Source organism: Kogia breviceps, chromosome 12, assembly GCF_026419965.1.
Source record: "Kogia breviceps isolate mKogBre1 chromosome 12, mKogBre1 haplotype 1, whole genome shotgun sequence".
Classification (NCBI taxonomy): domain Eukaryota; kingdom Metazoa; phylum Chordata; class Mammalia; order Artiodactyla; family Physeteridae; genus Kogia; species Kogia breviceps.
The window spans coordinates 43,772,141-43,792,743 of record NC_081321.1 but is presented as its reverse complement, the minus strand read 5'-3'; the positions used below and the strand labels follow the sequence as shown (position 1 = coordinate 43,792,743).

The following is a 20,603-nucleotide window of genomic DNA, read 5'->3' as shown; positions in this document are numbered from 1 at the left end:
TTCTGGGAGAATCTATGTCATTAAAGGAGTGGAGGTATAAAGGAAGGAAGTGTACCACTTACTTAACAGATATCCCAGTGGGAAAAAAAATCATTTTATTCAGATGAGGCACTTTCAATGTATTGTTTGTGACGTGTGTGTGTGTGTGTGTGTGTGTGCGCATGTGCATGGGGAATAGTGGAGGTGGTGCAGGATAATAAATACTGTGAAAGTGAAGGAACACTCCCTTGAGCTGGCAGGAGGGTTTGGCAGCAATGTACAGAGCCTAGGGAGTAGAGTCCAGGGACAAGGAGGTGGGTTCAAGGCTGGCTTGGAGGCTGAGATGTCCCCCTTCAGCATAAGAAGCCAAAGAAATTGGAGGAGCGGGGGGGTGGGCCCACGAGCATGGGCATCTGGTTCCTGTGGGTAATCTTGATCTGGAAGGGAAGGAGGTGCATTCAGAGATAAGACCTAGTGCCTTGGGGCTGGAGCAGCAGAGATTTGGGGGAAAATCTGTAGGGTTCGGGGTGGGTTGCCAGGGTCCTAGAGAGGCCATGGTAGGAAGGCCAGGGGCTGAGAAATCAGGATTTGGGAGGAAGGGTGCACAGGGCAACTTGAGGCCTCAGCAGGAAGTAAAGAAGCTGTGGAATGGAAATTAGGATCCATGGCAATACTCACTGTACAGGGTGTCTGCATCCAGGGTTCTCCATCAATTTGCATGGGGAGGGTTTTTGTGGTGCTGTGTGAGGTCAAGGCAGATTGGTGGCAGTTTCTTTATCAACCGACTACCAAAACTCTGTTCTTAGGTTGGCCTTGAGACTCTTTGTTACTGAGGAAGCTCTGGTACAGTCCCTCCCCACCATTCCCATACCCTTCTGCTTTCCTGGTCCCACTCCTTCCCTCAGAGCCCCCAGCTTGAGTTTTCCTTACTGGAAGGTGATCTCAGAACACTTGGCTAGCCGATGTCCAGCACTCTTGAGCTTGGTATAGATCTGGCCCATCTCAATTGCTCCCTCCAGCCCTACTACTTCCAGCCGCTTGTCGCTTAGGTCTGGGGGGGTGGGAAGTAGGGAGACAGGTTGTGTAGAAGCAGGGTTCCTCCAAAGAGAGTCACACCTTCTCCTTAGTCTCCCCCACTCAGCTCCCAAGGCTGCTCCTCTTACCTGGTACACAGGTTTTCAGGATATCAGGGTCGGTGATCACTTTGGCTGTAGCACCTAAGGCCTGGTTGATCCCATGGATATCGCTGTGCGGTCTCTTGGTGTCACCCCAGAGATTGGAGCCACCATGTGTGCTCGGGATGTTCAGCACTGCGATGCCTTCTAGGGACAGGTTGCTCAGATCCAGTGGTTTCCCACAGATCTGAGGGGAGGAGAGCACAGATCCTTGCCCCACGCAATGGACGTGACCGCTCCCTCCACCAGATAACACACTGGGAAGACTAGGATTTGGAGGTTTGCAAGAGGTGGAGGGAAGTAGGGACTGGTGTATCTTTTTTTTTTTTGTTTTGCATTACGCGGGCCTCTCACTGTTGTGGCCTCTCCCATTGCAGAGCACAGGCTCCGGACGCGCAGGCTCAGCGGCCATGGCTCACGGGCCCAGCCGCTCTGCGGCATGTGGGATCTTCCCGGACCGGGGCACGAACCCGTGACCCCTGCATCGGCAGGTGGATTCTCAACCACTGTGCCACCAGGGAAGCCCAGGACTGGTGTATCTTAAGAACTTGGGAAATCGGGGTTAGAGAGCGGGGAGGTCAAAGTATAGGTTCAAGAATATGAGAAGTTCCTGAGGGCTCCTATGGAGGGAAAAATTAAGATATAAGGGGCTAAAAAGGATGTGGGGTTGGCTCTCATCACACCCACCTCAACTGTCAAAGATTCCTCCAGCTTTTTGCACGTTGAGAAGATGGATTCAGAAGTGGCAAATTCGAAGTACCATAGCTTGTTCTTCATTCTGTGTCGGCCCCAACACCAGGCCCAGGAGGGAGGGGACAAATTACACAGTGCTGGCAGGGGTAGGCTAAATGACAGGGAAGGGCATCCACCTCCCAACTGCAGTCCCGTGGGGAACAGGGAAGCTTGGTTGAGGGGCTTCCTAGAAGTGTCACTGCCCGTCCAAGCACTGAGTCAAACTTGGCCACCATGTGGTCCCTGCCACTGTGTATGCCCACACCCGCCCCCTTTCCCTCACCTGCTGTTGAACTTCTCAGGATATTTCTCCCGCATGATGTGAAATCGGTGAGCAATAGAGGCATCCTGAGGAGTCCAGGGCATATGAGATCAGAGGCCGCCTCGTTCCTCAGCACAGAACCCTCTCTCTAACTCTCCAGTTTGGGAGTGATACGTCCCACATTCTTTTTTTTTTTTCTTTCGTCCCACATTCTTTTCTTGCAACTCACACCACCACTGTGCTCACTCCTGATTTCCCTGCGTCACAGCTCCTTTACCCTCTACCTTCCTTTTCTGCCCTCCTCCAGCCTCTGCCTGCTTAACCCCGACTTCCTCCCGTCCCCCCCATGCCCCATTCCACTGACCACACCAATGGAGAAGTAGTTATTGATGATTTGAAAGGGAACTGGGTCACTCTTTTCTTCAGTTTGTTGGGGTATCACCTCCACAGACCATCGATCCATGTGTACCACCTTACTCGTCTCTAAATCCTTGAGGATCTTCCCCAGATTCTGTCCCTCATACCCTAAGGATGGTATGAAGACAGGTTAGCACTGAACCCCGGGTCCCAGATGGACCTCCTCTCAGCTCCCAGATCCACAGATTCCCAGGGATCCTCTGACCTGGTTCTGCAGATCCTCTGAGCCCTAAGCAGTGAAAGGGTAGGGTGTTCAGTCACGGCTCCCATGGACCAATCTTAAGGTCAGACTCTTACTGACCCTTTTCTCCACACTGTCACTGCCATGGAGGGTGAAAGTTCCCAATGTGTGTGCGCATCTAACAATAACGCCAAAGTTCATTTGGAAGAGTAAAGAAAATAGCCAGGAAAATGAAAAGTGCTGAAAAAGATAAGTGATGAATGGGAATAATCTCTCTCTTTCTCTGATGCTTCCTCTCCCCATTCTACCAGATAGAACACAGTATAAAGCAACGGTATCAAAACAGGGTAATAACTGGCACAGTGACTGGAATAAAAAGTTCAATAGTAAAGAACAGAGTGCCCAGAAATAGACTCGAGTATATATGGGAATTTAGTATATCATGACATTTTAAATAAATGGGGAAAGATAGATTATTCAGTAAATGGTACTGGATGCAGAAGTCACCCCTTACATTAAAGCATAGTACAAAACTCAGAGCCAAACAAGAAAAAGACTGATAAATACAATTATATGAAAATTAAAAACTTGTGAAATCAAACAGAAGTAAAGCAAATATATTTGGAATTTTCAAAATTGCCACAAAATAAACAGAAATAGTTCTGACAAAAAAATAAATAAAAAGACCTAACCAAGCAAACAAACAACTTCTATACAGTTAAATAAACACACACCTTAAAAAAAAGACAAAAGACAAACTGGGAAAAAATATCTGCAGCACACATAACAGGCTAACTTCTCCAACATTCAAAAAGTGCTTACAAATCACTATATTTAAAAAGTCAGGGGGACTTCCCTGGTGGCACAGTGGTTTAGAATTCTCCTGCCAATACAGGGGCACGGGTTCGAGCCCTGGTCCAGGAAGATCCCACATGCCGCGGAGCAACTAAGCCCGTGCACCACAACTATTGAGCCTGCGCTCTTAGCCCATGAGCCACAACTGCTGAGCTCATGCGCCACAACTACTGAAGCACATGCACCTAAAGCCTGTGCTCTGCAACAAGAGAAGCCACCACAATGAGAAGCCCGCGTACCGCAATGAAGAGTGGCCCCTGCTTGCCACAACTAGAGAAAGCACGCATGCAGCAACAAAGACCCAACACAGCCAAAAATAAATAAATTTAATAAAAAAATAATATTAACATTAAAAAAAATATTAGGGACTTCCCTGGTGGTCCAGTGGTAAAGAATCCGCCTTCCAATGCAGAGGACACGGGTTCAATCTCTGGTCTGGGAACTAAGATCCCACATTCCACGGGGCAACTAAGCCCGCGCACAGCTACTGAGCTCGTGTGCCTCAACTACAGAGCCCATGTGCTCTGGAACCCATGCACCACAGCAAGAGAGAGAAAACCCGCACACCACAACTAGAGAGAAGCCCGTGCGCTGCAACGAGCGCTGAAAGGAAAGATCCCACGGGCCGCAACGAAGACTGGAGGCAGCCAAATAAATAAATAAATATTTTTTTTTAAGTCAGTAGAAAAATGGGCAAATAACTCAAGCCAATCACAGAAGAAATACAAATGGCCAATATTTGTATTAAAGATGCTCAATACTACTAATAGTTAAAAGAATTGTAAATTAAAATTGTAAATTAGTTAATTTTTTGTGCCTATCAGATTGACGAACTATGAAGAGACTGAGAAAACCAAACGCTAATGGGATTATGAATAAACTGGCACTCTCATTTGCTGTTAGTTGGAGCATAAATTGGTATTTCATTTTTGGAAGACAATGTGGCAACTTTTACCAAAATGTTATCAAATATTATCAAAACATATTCTCTGACACAGCAATTCCACTTATAGGAATTTCTCCTACAGAAACAAAAATCCACAGAGATGGATGTATAAGGATTTTTGCTGAGGTACTCTGTAAAACAGCGAAAAACTGGAAACAATCTAAATGTCCACCAGGAGGGGAAGGTTATATAAATTATGGCAAATCCATGCTATGAAATAACGTGCAGCTATTGAAATCAGAATGAAATCTCTATGTAGTATCATGGAAAGTTCTCCAAGACATATTCAATGAAAAAAGAAGACCCAGGACGATGTGTGTAGTATGATCCCATTTATGTTTGTTTAAAAGTTATGTGGGGCTTCCCTGGTGGCGCAGTGGTTGAGGGTCCGCCTGCTGATGCAGGGGACACGGGTTCGTGCCCCGGTCCGGGAGGATCCCACATGCCGCGGAGCGGCTGGGCCCATGAGCCATGGCCGCTGGGCCTGCGCATCCGGAGACTGTGCTCTGCAGCGGGGGAGGCCACAGCAGTGAGAGGCCCGCGTACCACACAAAAAAAAAAAAAAAAAAAAAAGTTATGTGTGTGTGTGAAAACAGAAAAATGAGTGCAAATAGGAAAGAGTAGTTATCTCTGGGGAGGAACGTGGAATTTGGTGAGGGGATAGGGAAGAGGAAACCTGTATGTGAAGACACACACATTTTACATTTTAAAACCTTTCACAGTGAAAATGTACTGATGCATTACTTGTGTAATTTTTTAAAAATAAAATAACTAGTAAAATGTTTATACTCTTTGAGCCAGCAATTCCACTCCTAGAAATCTCTTCTAGAGAAATTCTCACATCTGTGTGCACAGATAGACTGCAGTATGGTGTGTAATAAAAAACTGAATGCTACCCAAATGTCTATCAATATGGGACTAGTTAGGGAATTCCCTGGAGGTCCAGTGGTTAAGAGTCCACGCTTCCACTGCAGGGGGCACAGATTCAATTCCTGGCTGGGGAACTAAAATCCCACATTCCGCGTGGTGCAGCAAAAAAAAAAAGAAAAGAAAAAAAAAATTCTTCACTTCCTCACATTCTATCAATGGTTCAACCCACTATAATTTGCCTTTCTCCATACCACCCTGCTGAAACTCTTTTGGCAAAGACTGCCAGTGATTCCTGCCAAAACCAATAGTATATCTTTAGCTCTCATTTTAACACATGAAACTCCTCACTCAGCCTCTAAAATACCACTAAATTTACAGAGGACCTGTTCTGATTTTTCTTAGTCTCTGTGGTAAGCAAACCACAACCTAATCTCCAGAATCTGTGCATATGTTGCTTTAAATAGCAAAAGTGACTTTGCAGGTGTGATTAAATTAAGGATTTTAAGATGAGGAGATTATCCTGGATTATCTGGCTGGGCCCTATGTAATCACAGGGCTCCTAATAAGTGAAAGAAGGCTACAAGAAAGAAGAGTCATGGAAGGAGATTTGACAATGGCAGCAGAGCTTGGAAGGATAACATTGCTGGTTGGAAGAGGGGGATGTGAGCCAAGGAATGCAGGCAGCCTCTAGAAACTGGAAAAGACAAGGCAAGGGATTCTCCCCTAGAGCCTCTAGAAAAAATACAGCCCTGCCAACATCTTGATTTTCGCGCAGTGGAAACGATTGTGGATTTGTGCCCTCAAGAATTGTTAAGATAATACATTCGTGTTGTTTTAAGGCACTATGGAGATTTGTTACAGCAGCAAGAGGACACTAATACAGACTCCTTTAATAATTCATCTTTGGGCTTCCCTGGTGGTGCATTGGTTAAGGATCTGCCTGCCAATGCAGGAGACACGGGTTCGATCCCTGGTCCGGGAAGATCCCACATGCCGCAGAGCAACTAAGCCCATGAGCCACAACTACTGAGCCTGCACTCTAGAGGCCGCGAGCCACAACTACTGAGCCCGTGTGCCACAACTACTGAAGCCCACGTGCCTAGAGCACGTGCTCTGCAACAAGAGAAGCCACTACTATGAGAAGCCCGTGCACCACAACAAAGAGTAGCCCCCGCTCAGCGCAACTAGAGAAAGCCTGCGTGCAGCAACAGACCCAACGCAGCCAAAAATAAAAATAAATAAATTTATTTTAAAAAATTCATCTTCTTCTGTTCAACCCTTAAATAGGGTGTTTACCAGGATCTGGCTGTCCTTATCCACTTTCTCTTCTTACCTCTTTCCCTGGGTAACTCATCTACTCTGAGGATGTCAATTACCTCCTAGGAGTTGACTCTCAAACACATATCTTCAGCCCTGACTTCTCTCCTAAATTCCTAACATCAATTTCTGACTACCCACCACACATCTCCACCTAGGTGCTCCACTGATACCTTAACTCAATAAATCCAAAACCGAATCTTGGTCCTCCTCCTATATTCCCTATTTTTAAAAAAATTTATTTATTTAATTTATTTATTTTTGGCTGAGTTGGGTCTTCGTTGCTGCATGCAGGCTTTCTCTAGCTGTGGCAAGTGAGGGCTACTCTTTGTTGCAGTGCGTTGGCTTCTCATTGCAGTGGCATTTCTTGTTGCGGAGCATGGGCTCTAGGCCCGCAGGCTTCAGTAGTTGTGGCATGCGGGCTCAGTAGTTGTGTCTCACTGGCTCTAGAGCGCAGGCTCTGTAGTTGTGGTGAACGGGCTTAGTTGCTCTGCAGCATGTGGGATCTTCCTGGATCAGGGATCGAACCCGTGTCCCCTGCATTGGCAGGCAGATTCTCAACCACTATGCCAACAGGGAAGCCCTATGTTCCCTATTTTAATAAATGGTATCCCCATCTGCTCAGTCCACAAACCTAGAAAATGTCTTAGACTTGTCTTTACCTCTTCCTCCACAATCCATTAGTTACCAAGTATTGTGGCTTCTACCCCATGACTCCACTGGTGGTGCCTTTGCTTTTGTGCTCATCATCTCTTGACTAGACTATTGCAATCGAGGTCCTGCCTTCTTCCTCCAATGCATCCTCCACAGAGCTCCCACAGTGGTATTCCTTCCATCAATCCCCCTTTGAATCTTAGGATTTTTTTCAATATCAACACAAGTTTTCATTAGTGCTATATTTATATCATTATTTTCATGATTCAGATGGAATTCGCAGAAACTGCTATGAGAGTCTCATTTGCAAAACACAAAACGAAGACTCAAAGTTCATGATTTCAAAGTGTCTAATACTGTTAATGAAAACAATGTCAGATGTTGAGGATTTAAGCATGCCTCCCCCTCCAAATGGTCATATGTTTACATACAAGATTTAAATTATATTATGCAGAGATATTTCTCCTTTCTGGAATAATATTTTATATAAAAAGTAATTTTTATTCTATACAAACTATAATTTATATATATATATATACACATATACACACACACACACACACACACACACATACACACACACACACCTATTTTTTCTTTTAGTTACATCTTTCATGAGTTCCAGAGCTCCCCATGGTTCAGGGATTGCACATTCAAATGCCTCAGAGGCTAGAAATGTAAAGTGAATGAGTGGCAGGGAGGTAAGAGGATTGTGGTGAATTGAAGGATACATGACCCACTTCTCAGAAATAACCAAGGTCAAAAAAATTCAAAACACTGCAAGACAAACAATACAAAATACTACACATCATTTCTGTGGGCTGTCAGTTTTCAAACTCTGGCAGGATGAAGTTAAAAACTCCTCACCACAGCATTCATGGCCCTCCATTTTCTGGACCCTGCTCAATTCAGTCCTCCCTCTTCTCATTGCCCACTGTGCACCCTATGACCCAGTCACAATGAACGACTCGCTTTCCAAAATGCACCACCATGTTGTTTGGTGACTCCTCTGGCCTTACACAACTTCTTCCACCTAGAATACTTTTTGCTCTCCTTAGCAGCCTCCTATTCTATAATCTCCTGTAAGATCTCAGAGCTGGACTCTGAATCCAAGAGACTCAATTCCAAGACAACTTCCTCAATTCCAGGACAATTTCAATCTGCCCCACACTGACCTCTTTATCTACCAATTACATCTCTCAAACTTTCTCTTTGAAGGGAAAAAGAGACTAGAAATGGGAGAGCAGCTAGGAGACTGTTGAAATAGACATGGGAAAAATTATGAATGAATGAATGACCCCTGATTACAGCTGACCCTTGAATAACGTGGGGGTTAATCTGTGTATAACTTATAGCTGGCCCTCCATATCCACTGTTTCTCCACATCTTCGGATTCAACCAACCATGGACTGTGTAGTCCTGTAGCATTTACTACTGAAAAATATCCTCAATAAGTGGACCGGCACAGTTCAAGACCATGCTGTTCAAGTGTCAACTGTAACTGGTTGAATAAATGAATGAATCATGGCCAAGCTCCCTGCTAGCTCCATCACTCAGCATCTGGCTTAGCTCTTATACAACCTTCCTTCTTCCCACATTATCCTCTCTACCCCCATATTCTTTGATTCTGAGCCTTAAGACTTGGGAGAAACAGAAGGATATTTTTAGGTTTATAGGGAAGAGGACTGTCACCCTTGACCCTTCTAGGTTCAGACTGTCATCCTTGACCCTTCAGGTTTTTGCTTCTTCCAGAGCTCTTTTCCTTTGGGACAATCCACTTTGGGACCCACCTATCTGTGCCTCTCTTTTCCACCAAGGCTTTTTCTTCACCAGATGCCTAAATGCCTTCTCTGTGTGCCTTCCCCTACCTACCCAACTCCCCCATTCCCCAGGAAAACAATTTCTAACCACTTACCTCCTCCCCATCTGAGGCAACGAGCCAAATCATTTCCAGTGCCCAGGGGCAACACAGCAACAGGAGGCACAACAGGCAAGTTGGCTTTGTCTGTGGAGGCAGGTAAGGAGATGGATGAAGGGAGTTAGCTCTGGAAGGCCACTGCCCCTGAGTCCAGCCTGGAGCCACTCCCTGCACTGACCAATGGTCTCTAGAATCCAGCCTACTGTGCCATCTCCGCCACACACCAAAATCCGGTAATCAGGAACATCTCTGAAGAATCTGAGCCTGAGACGAAAGGTGAGAGAGAAGATGAGCAAGGATAACTGGACTGAGGCTACCCAACTCTTGGACAGGCAGAGTAAGTACTTCTTGTCTCTCATTCCTTATAACACCCTTCCCCTTTGTCAAACGACTTGTTTCTATTAAGGGTAGAGAAAAAGTACAATGGGGAAATCTTGTAGCCACTCCTTAGTGGTGAGGGAGAAATTGGTATCTCCATTCTTTGAGAGCAGAACAGAGATGAGCTAGAGAATTCAGAGGTAGGGATACCCAGCAAAAGCAGCATTCTGAAGTCTGGTTTCTTGGGCTTCCCCTGGCCCTCCCCTCCCAACAGGTACTCTTTCCTGCTCTCTTCCAACATACACAGATAGGCACACACACACAAACCCTGCGATACAGCCCCTATACTCACCCTGGCTCGGGACCATCCTTTCGGAGGTTGAACACCTGTCGAGGGTTTAGTAGATACTGGAATTTCCAAAGTACCCTGTGTGGGGAAAAAGGAAAGCTCATGGCAGGGCATGGCATGGATATTCTGTACTCCACTCTCTCTCTCTCTTTTTTTTTTTTGGCTGTGCCACGCAGCATGCAGGATCTTAGTTTCCCCACCAGGGATGGAACCCCTGCCCCCTGCAGTGGAAGCATGGAGTCCTAACCATGGGACCATCAGGGAAGTCCCTGTACTCCACTCTCTTGATGTCCTCAAGGTATGTCCCCTGCATACACACAGATTCCCAACCTCTGTCCATCTTCCCTCTCTATTTTACAAGACCTAGTAGAGCTCTTCTCACCTCTCCCCTTGCTTCCCACCACTCTTGGGGTTGACAAAGACCAGAAGTGGGTGGGTGTTAGAAACAGGGTCAATCTGCATTGAGGGAAGAAAACAGGATAAGGAAAGCAGGATTTTGTCAGAGTTAAGATGGGCCCCAGAGACAGGAGCAGAGGGCTGGCATTCCCCCCAGGTGGCTTTCCCCTCCCCCAGGGAGCAGGAACCAGTCCCCAGGTTTCCCACTTCATTCCCTCCCATGAGGTCCCCACCATGAAGCCCAAGCCTCTCAGCCCTGTACCCGCAGTGCCTCAGAGGTGCTCAAATTTAAATCATCCACGGTCTTCTGGTTTGTTTTGCTAATTTTACGCTCCTGTCCAGAGGCCTAGGAAGGGAAGGAGGCAGAAGGAAGGAAAACTGGATTGTGTGAATCCATAAACAGATGAGAGTCTGACTTGAATCCTAAAAATATAGGCTCTCTGCTCTAAATGGCATTGTGTGCGTGTGTGAATTGGGGAAGCACTCCTGTCCCCTCCCAGCCGCTGTCCAGGGGTCTCACAAGGACGCTGGGATAGATGGAAGATGGACGCAGGATGTGATCGCGGAGCAGCCCACAGTCACACTCATGGCCCATGGCTGGCAGGCAGTCGTCATGGATCTGAAAGACAAGGCAGGCACGGAGAGATTGTGAAGGGAACCCCATCACCTCTCAGCTTGGGGTCTGCTACTGAAAGAGAGCCCTTGGGAGTCGGGCAACCAAGGCTGTAAGGGAGATGTGCCGGGTGGGCCGGCGGAGAGGGCAGCTTAGGGAGGGGCCCAAAGCACGGCTGGAGGGATAGCTCCCGGACTGACCTCTAGGTGGCACCACACACAATGCAGCCCAACCAGACTGTGGTAGATCCGGATCTTTTTCTGACAGCGGTCGCAGCGACCGGATTCACAGCCTCCTCGCACCCACACATGTGATTGGACCTTGGGGAGAAAGGCAAACTCCTGTCTGAGAGGGTCTGAGCAGGGACTCGGGCAAGGCCTGAGGGCAGCAATGGGCCAAGAGCCAGGATGCAGGTGGTGATCCGGTGGGCGTGGGGTCACTTACACCAATGTCCTTCCGAGACTTGGCATAGGTGCTGACTTCACAGGGCTGGGCCTTCATGGCACACTGGTCGTGAACGACGTATTTACAGACTGGGCAAGAGTGAAGAAGGTAACAGGCTTAGCTGCAGCCCCTCCCCCTACTTCTCCCTTACCTGGAGGTGAGATAGCATCACTCACTGAAACATGGCATATAACCCCTTGCTGTGAGGGTGTGGTACAGAACTCAAGTTTGGGCTGGGGGCTCACCTCCAAGACCTGTGCCTTTTGCTCACTCTTCCCCCTAAAAGAGCAATTGCTACTGCATGCCCAACCCCACTCCATTCATGTGTCAGGAACTGAGCTGGATGATGTAAAGGAGGCCCAGATATAACAACAACAATAATAATAGCTAATTTTTATTGCAGACTTGATAGTATGTACATGCACTACATGAAGCGCTTTTCTTGCATCAACTTATTTAATGCTCACAATTATCTCATTCTCAGTTGAAGAAACTAAGACTTAAAGAAGTTATGTGGCTTTCCCAAGGTCACATAACCAGTCACTGGAAGAGCCCAGGATTCAAAGCCAGGTCTCTCTAAGTTCAGAGCGCCGTGTTCCCACAGATAGCTGGGCTGCCCCTCTGTTCCCACATTCCCAGGCCCCATCACTCACGGTTACAGCTCAGCCCCTGTTTGCCAAGACCAATGCTCGACTCGCACAGGTTGCAGTAGACTGGTCGGGGGAACCTCTTGGGTCTCCACATGTGCTGCCCATTGTCCTTCAGGGTCTGGGAGGGCACAGCAGATGCTGGGGAATGTCTAAGCCCTTAGAGTGCCAACCTCTGGCAAGTACAACCCAAGGCAACTGTTTTGCCCATCCTCACAAGTCTCTCCTACTCACCATCTCCAGACCCAGTAGCACTAGCAGTGGCACGGTGGTGGCCCCAGCCCGCAGCCACTCAGCTAGGGAGACAGAGCCACTGCCATCATAGTCAATCTCTTTCATCATCTCCTGAAGAATCTGAGCAGAGAATGTGGGGAGGTGGACTTCTGGTGTGAGGAACCCCTCAGATCTGACACTTCTCCACTGCCCCCTAGGACAGCCAGCCTAGCCATCCTAGCCAAGGGCACCAGGCTGCCTGTCAGAGATGGGGTGAGGTAGATGAAGGTTTCACTAGGGACCAGGTACAACAAGGGACATGCAGGAAGAATTGCCTTACCGGCCTCAGCTCAGACACCTCCCAATCCAGGTATTCAGCCACTCGCATCATCTGTATGATGATTTTGTCCACTTCCTGAGGGCCGAGAGGGTAAGAACCACAGCCATATCCTGCCTCACTACCACCATCCAAACCCTCCTCTAGAAATCAGGGTTCCTGAGTTCCACCCACAGACCCCCCTCTCATTCTCAGGTGTCTCTGCCAAGTAAATGAATGTCTATGTGTCTGTGTTTGCAAGGGAGCCCCCAAGTCATGTCTCCAGCATCCTCTTTTAGGGGTCAAGAGCTTGGGACCTACTCCCAGATTTAGTCCTAGAGGACTCAGCTTCTCCCTCTAGCTTCCTCTACTTCTTAAGATCCTGGAAGAGTCGGGACAGGGAGGCACAGACAAATGGACACATATTCCCTTGTCCAGCACACAGGTCCCCCAACTCACTGAGCTGTCCAGGATCCCATTTCCGTCCGTGTCGTACAGCTTGAAGGTGACTGTGGGGTGTTTTAGGGGGCCAGGGTCAGTTTGTGAGGGATACCCAAAGAATCCATAACAGAATACAGGGGAAACAAAGAGATAAGGAGACACTTTTTGGATGAAGAGCTCAGGACTTGGGGCTGGGACTGAGATGGGAGACAAAAAGGGAGGGGAAACAGGTCTGGATTCCACCCTTGGTGAACCTGATAGGTGAGACAGTACACATCTCCCACATCCCGTCCCGGGTCCCCCACATGAAAATATACAAGACGTGGGAACTAGGGTGACTATGGTGGATGGCGTTAGGTATAAGGAGTCTGGGGAAACAGAGGAAATGGGTCCATTCTCTGGCCCCACCTTTGTCTGGCCTGTCAGCCTTTAGGAATCCTGAAAAAATGAGGGAAGGAGGGCTGGGGAATACCCTCTCTCCCTTCACTTTTCTTTCCCTCTCCCAGTCCAGAATGGTAACTCACACTCTAGCTTGTCTTCTGGCCGGCCACCCTCCAGAAGGGAAAAATAGCAGGAGACATCACTGAGACACACCACATCTGGTTACAGAAAGTACAGCAGATCTGAGGTTGGGGCTCCCTCCAGTCTGGCTCTTCTCTTTTTCCTTTGTTCCAACTCTTCCCTTTAACTTTCCTCCCTCTGGCTCCTAGGCAAGCCTGGCTACCCTCTCCCTCTCCCTCCCACCACCCTGCCCCCAACATGTGTCTCAATTCAACTCTCACCCCAAAACCCACACTTAATTTGCCTTTTCTTCAGGAGGTCCAGCCCAGTCCCACCTACATGACCATACCTTCTTTTACAGTCTCTTCTAAGCAGTAACTAGTCTGGAAGGATTGAAACAGTGCCAGGCTTAGGGGACTGGGAACATTATCCACTTCCAGATAGATTTTCAGGAACTGCTGGAATCCCTCGTACCCAATGGCCTATGATGAGAGCAAGCATTACCCTGGGGAGATCTGCAGGATGGGAGTTGTGGACTGAATTGGGAGTGGTGGGGACAGTGACAATAAGTGCAGAGTTGAGAAGCATCCAAGGCAGGAGTATGGTTTATTGGGCTAAGTCCTGAGTTACTAGAATCTCTTGTTTTGTTCTAAAGCAATAGTTGCGGTAACAATGGATGCTGGGGAATCTGGAGAGAGGATAGCAAGAGTTGGGCCCAGAATAATCCCTGGAAGTTGGGCATCCCAATGAAGTAGCAAAAACAAAGGTGGGAGGAGTTGGTGAAGGAGAGGATTTCCCAGCTGCCACTCACGTTTCCTTGGAGATATTCAGCCATTTCACCATCCTCAAAGAGCTTTAGGACATCACTGACCTTTCTGGTGGAGTCTAGGATGTGAAGAGAGTGAAGAGAGCATTAGTCTGGTTCAGCTCTCCCTGCCCTCTGCCACAGTCCCACCCAGACATCCAACAGGAAAGAAGATTCCAGTGAGATGAAAAAGAAATTCCAAGAAGAAACACAGAAGTACAGAGAGAAAAACATTTCATATCCTCCAAAGTGGTTGCCCTCTTTCTCTCTCTTCTCTGAGATTTGGTGCAGGCAGTCAAGATTCAGAGAAGGTGGGTAGAGAGCTAAGACCACGGTCATCTTCCTATTTCCCTCCCCATCTGCTCCCAGCCAGGTATATGTCAGGAGCATCCTGTCTCAAGGCCACTGGGGAAAAGAGGGGGAACTGGGAGGAGGGAGGGGGAGGAGGTATTGTCTAAGGGTAAGGTCTCCAGGACTGAATGACTGAGAGGAAGACTCACATTCCATGTATTTTTGCAGCTGGGCAAAATCACTGGGGCTTATTAGGCCCCTCTCCTTGGCCATCTTTCTTTTTTTCTTAAGGATGGACACGAAGGCAGCTTGGTAGTAGTACTTCTGGCTCCTGGAACTCTGCTTCCAAGGGTGGCTCTGGAGGAAGATGACAAGAGCATGTGGCAGGACTGGCCAGCTGTCTGGGTCTCTTTGCTTCTGTATACTCTGTTCATTTTCCACTCCTACTACTACTATTTATGTTCTTTTCTTGTCTCTGAGTTCCTCCCTAAATCTCTTCCTTTCCCTGTGTTCCTCTCCTCTGTGTCTCTATCTCTCCCTGACAGTCTGTCCTCTGTCTCCGTTTCTCTGACTCATCCCTGACTTTCTCTCCAATATTTCTGTATCCTTCTCCAGCTCCCTGATTTCTTCCCCAATCTGTCTGTCTTGATTCATCTCTGACCATCCCTCACCTCCCTGCCCCCCCACCCCTCTTTCCCAGGCTATACGCGTCTCTCTGAGTGTGTCCCTCAGCTGCTCCTACCTTTTCTGCCTCCACCCCCAATCTCTGCAGTCTCTGCCGGTCCTGCGCTCTGTCCCATCTCTCTTCGCATCCCGCAGCCCAGGCCCTCCGGTGGTTCTCACTGAGATGGCGGCACGCCTCCCGGGCCACGACCCCATCTTGCTCCGCCTCCAGCCCGAGTCCCCAGCCCCGCTCAGCTACCACTCCCAGAACCACCCACGCCCCGCAACGACCTCTAGCGCTTCTGACGCGCGCGACACAGAACCAGCTCTAGTCGGGTCCCCAGCCCTGGCCCCGCCTCGTCTGCGTCCCGCAGCGCTCCACTGGGGAAGGGCGGGACCCAGGCACGAGAGATTGGGGAGAAGGTAGGGGAAGAAGGCTCTGAGCATCTGCCTGGCTTCTCAGCTCCAGGAGGGTTGTGCTGAGTGCGGGAGCCTTCCTTCCACCCTTTTAGGTTAGCAGTGTTTAGGGAGCCCCAACTTTCAGCTATGGGACCCAGGGACCAACTGACCCTGGGGCCAAGCTGCAGAGGGCAACTTGCCTTGAGTATTCAATAACAGCAATAACAATATTTTACATTAGCATAGTACAACACCACTTTGGAGTCAAACAAAACTGGGGTTAGTCATATCTGGGTTCCATTCTTAGCTGTGTTACCACTGTGCAACTTGGGCAAAGTACAGCTATAAAATGGCAGAAGGATACCCATCTTTCACAGTTGTGAGGATTAAGTCAAATAATGTATGAAAAGTACCTAGTATAACACCTGGCATATAGAGGTCCTACAAGGAATGGTAGTTATTGTATTAACAAGTAAAATCAAATTCTATGAGATAGGACATTATTGGTATAGCCATTCTACAGATGAAGAAACGGGAGCTCAAAGAGGTTGGGACTTCCCAAGGCAGGTGACAAGTGGAGGAGCCAAGGCTCCAACCCAAGAACTTCGTGGTGCAACCCCCTCCCCCACCGCCTCTCTGACCTCCTCTTGTTCCACTCTCCCCTTCACACACTGCCTTCTAGTCTCACTGCCCTCCTTTCTGTTCCTCAAGCATGCCAAGTTCTTCCCTGCTCAGGGCCATGAGACTTAACTGCTCTGTCTGCCTGGACCACCCTTCCCCACTCTTGGCAGAGCTGACTTCTTGCCTAAGCTGAAATGTCAGCTCCTCCAAGAGACCTTCCCTGATCATTCTGTCCTAAGGTAGCCCCCCACTCCTTTGCGTAGCACCCTCCTTTGTTTCCTTCATAGAACCTATCACAACTGGAGATATCTTGCCCATTTATTTGCTTCTCTGTTTACTGTTTGTCTTTTCCTACCAAAATGTAAGTTCCACAGGGCAGGAACTTACCAGTCTTATTCACCACTGTATTCCCAATACCTAATGCCCATCATGTTATAAGTGCTCCATATTTGTTGTACAAATAGTTGTATAAAGGTAGGGAGTCATATATGGGTACTCTTAATCCAAACGCGGTTAAATGGGATGCCAGAGTATCCATCTGGACAGTGAGGGGAACATGAGACAATGTGGAGCACATATAGTAGGTGCTAAATAAATATTTGTTAAATGAATGAATGATGTTAAAAAGCACTTATTGTGGTACTCCATCCAAGGCTCTGACCTTCTGTCTCCCCTCCGCCCACTTATTTAGGGTGGTTGGGGCAGGCTTAAGGAGGCAGTTAGGGTATACTAGAATTTCTTTTCTGATGGTGCAAGAAACTTCTCTGTAACCTCTGCCCTTGGGACATCTCCGCCACTCACCTCCATGTATAGCATTCCTGTTCTGGAGGCTCTCTGGGAACACTTAGAAGGGGGTTCTGGGCTTCCCTGGTGGCGCAGTGGTTGCGAGTCCGCCTGCCGATGCAGGGGATGCGGGTTCATGCCCCGGTCCGGGAAGATCCCACATGCCGCAGAGCGGCTGGGCCCGTGACCCACGGCCGTTGGGCCTGCACGTCCGGAGCCTGTGCTCCGCGAAGGGAGAGGCCACAACAGTGAGAGGCCCGCGTACCGCAAAAAAAAAAAAAAAAAAAAAAAAAAAATAGAAGGGGGTTCTGAGACACTAATATTGTGGAGAAAAGACTCCACCCATCTGGCCCTTTCAATGACTATAATCTAACTTCTTCTGCCAACAGATCTAATGAGTACATAATAGTCTTATGGCTCCTGTAAGGCTTAATTAGCCTCTCTGATTACCCCTGGGGATTCTTAGGTGGTTCCAAGGTTCTAGGAAATGGAATCTGAGAGAGAAAGTAAGTGACAGGGAGAGAGCAAACAAGAGATAAACAGGAGAGAAGATAGAATACTTCTGTCTTGCCTGTCTTCACAAGCCCCCCCCCCCCCCCCCCCCCCCGGTCTTACATGTAGTATATAGTAGAAGTTAAAAGAATGGACTTTTGAATTAGATAGGCTTGGATTAGAATTCTAGCTCTTGGAACTTCGCTGGCATTCCACTGGTTAATTAAGACTCCGTGCTTCCAATGCAAGGGGCGTGGGTTCGATCACTGGTCAGGGAACTAAGATTCCACATGCCACCCAGCGTGGCCAAAAAAAAAAAAAGAATTCTAGCTCTTGGGTGAGTTATTTCATCTCCCTGAACCTGTTTTCTTATCAGTAAAATGGTTACCTGGAGAAATCAGTCACCATGGGTGTGTTAAATAAGGTAATACATGCAATATACTTACCAAACTGCATGGCACAGAGGAAGAACTCAATAAACATTAGCTATTATTATTATTGTTGTTATTATTATACAAGGGTGGTACCTAGAGAAACATATCTGGAGATTAGGAAAAATGATGCCTTGGACCCAGGATGGCATAAATTCTAGGGACTCCCAGCAGCAGTGAAGCCCAAGTTGTATACCTTCCCACTTGTGTCATGTCTCAGGCACAGGCATGTAATATCAGGATCCTGCATTTTCCCTCTGGGAGGGTGAGGAGGTGGCTATAGAAACTAGACTATCAGGGTCTAAGAACACCCCTGGGCTGGGACCTTGGACATAAAGGCTCCTGGGATTTTTTTCAGTTGTCCAGGGCCTTAAAAATCTGGAACAAGTTCAATTTTGTCCTGCTCCATTCCAGCCCCGAGGCTGTAACCTGGGCTAGTCCAGACGAAGGCTAGGGCTGGGAGGGTGGGGTCTGCTGCCCAACCTGCCAGATATTTGTGACTCACCCTTCCCCTCCCTCCTCTGGTTTCCCTGCCTGCTCCTACCAACTTGGGGTGAGAAAGTAAGAAGTTGACTTGGAGGCAGAGAATCCTAGAACGTCCTCAGAGCTGGGAGGCACCAACTCTCTTATTTTACACAGGAAGAAACTGAGGTCCAGATAGAGAGCCGCTCTCTCAGGGTCACACCCAGACTCTAGACATAGTGTCCTTCATCCATTCCATTAAATCTTAGTGTCTCTGGTCTTCTAGATCTTATTTTAAACATTAAGTACTAAAATTGCTGGTAACTGAGAGATAACTATGATTTCCAAAGCCAGTGCTAACATTTAAAGTTTCCTTTTTCACAACATTCATTGCTCACATTCCAAGTCATGTAGGTTTACCATTACCCAAGAATCAGCTATGCCCCCAGAACACTCAGGCTGACCCAGCAAAGAACCCCAAGGGGCAGGCACTCCCTTTTGAGGGCCCAGACCTGATTACCTGGACTTCTGAATCCCTTAACCACACCAGGGCTTGCATCCTCCTCCTGTTTCTGAAGACTGAGGGAGGGTCTCTTCCTTCCTGCCCATCCCTGCTACCAGTCAGTGGCCCCTGAGAGGGAATCATTTGGCTTGAAGACTTAATATTTGTTAAGCCTCCCTCCACAAACATCGCAGATGGTAGTGTTGCCTGATTAAGGGGGTGGTGTTTGTGTGTGTGTGGGGGGGGGTGTCATTGTGCAGTACAGGAGGAAGTTACGATGTTGGCACGCTTGGGGGATATGGGCTCACACGGTTAAGAGGTTGAGGAGATGCCCAGCAATATTTGCATTTCTTCCTCAGTAAAGCTCATTTCCCCCACTGAAGGGTGAAAAGTGGGATTCAGACCCAGGTAGTTTCAGAAACTTCCCGGTGACAGGTGTGGAAAGGAGAGGGGTGGGAAGTTGGGGACCAGGAGGCCAAACAAGAACCCTTCACCCGTGCAGCGCTGTGCGGGTTCCAAAATGGACTTTCCTCCGACTCGGGTCCCCAGGAGCCAGCTTCAGCATCTGTCCGAGTCATCGAGACAGATGGAAGGCAAGGTCTGGGGGAAACACTGCTTACGGGGTTCTGGGCCAGCCCTCCCGCTGCCCCCCGCTCCTGGCGCAAACCCTTCTAGTTACCCGCTCCAGCTGTCACGCTTCCTCCTTCTCGGCCCGGCAGCCCTACCCTAGCCCGTGGGGCGTCCCCTCCCGGCCTGCTCCGGTGCGGGAGGGCGGAAGGCAGCAGGGGGCTCGCGGGGTCTCTACCTTGCCTGCGGAGGGCGCGCGGTCGGAGCTGGAGCGCCGGCGCGGGAGCTGGAGCCGGAGCTGGGCTGGAGGGGACGGGCCAGGCAGACGCGGCCGCCGCGGGGCCGCCCCGCTCCTGACGACACAGCTGCCCGCCCCCCACCCCAGAAGGCCAGCCCGCGCCCGCGCCCGGCGCCGGCGCCGGGCGCCCCCAACTCTGGAAACTTCTAGTTCACCACACCCGATTCCTCCCTCCCCCGATTATCTCCAGGGCTCTGGTCTGTGCCACTTTCTCCACATTCCTACGCAGCTCATCTTCCCGCCCCGGTAACAGCTCTGTTTCTGTCTTTCCAATCCCTTCTTTCCAATCACTCACAGCCTCTCCCCGCATCTCAATCCTGGAAGGCCAAGGTAGGGGGCGGGGCCGCTGATGAGACAGCTTTGCTGTTGCCCACCCAACCAACTTCTCACCCTCTCCTAGTTGCTGCCAGCAGGGGACTTCCCTTCCCAACTCCTTTCCATCCATCCACCATGGATTGAATTCACACTCAGGAGGTTCCGCAGGAGCAAGGCCAGAGTTCCAGACTGCACATCCTAAGACCAAACACCTCCCTGTCACCATGGGCTCCACACTTCTTGACACTACTTGAGAGAATCTGCCCGCCTTTGCCTCCAGGTTCCTCACGTCCGTTAAACCCAAACCCCAGGTGCCTCAGATTTGTTTTCCCCAGGCTAAGGACACCTCCTTCTCTCAAGACTCAGATTCTTCCCTTAAGTCTGGGGTTGTGATTCAGGTGCAAAGAGCATTCTGGTCTGAGTCCACCCT

The 20,603-nt window shown here is 48.8% G+C and overlaps 1 protein-coding gene across 14 annotated transcripts; it reads right to left on the bottom strand.

Annotated features, from left to right (window-relative positions):
* Positions 1–64: 64 nt before the first annotated feature.
* Positions 65–19,950, bottom strand: DGKA (diacylglycerol kinase alpha). 14 transcript variants are annotated; one of them, XM_067009464.1, is made up of 25 exons: positions 19,799–19,856; positions 19,012–19,122; positions 14,850–14,997; positions 14,356–14,429; positions 13,894–14,026; positions 13,568–13,642; positions 13,062–13,111; positions 12,627–12,701; positions 12,308–12,427; positions 12,080–12,194; positions 11,427–11,515; positions 11,183–11,302; positions 10,890–10,988; positions 10,632–10,715; positions 10,356–10,429; positions 9,977–10,051; positions 9,485–9,570; positions 9,304–9,393; positions 2,513–2,673; positions 2,170–2,234; positions 1,842–1,932; positions 1,143–1,341; positions 910–1,030; positions 658–718; positions 65–416 (listed from the first exon to the last, which is right to left on the bottom strand). In XM_067009464.1, the coding sequence occupies exons 2-25, from the start codon at positions 19,048–19,050 to the stop codon at positions 333–335; spliced, it is 2,328 nt and encodes a 775-aa protein (XP_066865565.1). In that variant the 5' UTR covers positions 19,051–19,122; positions 19,799–19,856; the 3' UTR covers positions 65–332. The 14 variants fall into 14 exon arrangements, with proteins under 14 accessions (XP_066865565.1, XP_066865566.1, XP_058937457.1 ...); XM_067009465.1 differs by lacking the exons at positions 658–718; positions 19,799–19,856 and adding exons at positions 17,125–17,324; positions 19,673–19,771; XM_067009466.1 differs by lacking the exon at positions 658–718 and adding an exon at positions 17,125–17,324 and having other exon boundaries at positions 66–416; positions 19,799–19,898.
* Between the last annotated feature and the right edge of the window lie 653 nt (positions 19,951–20,603).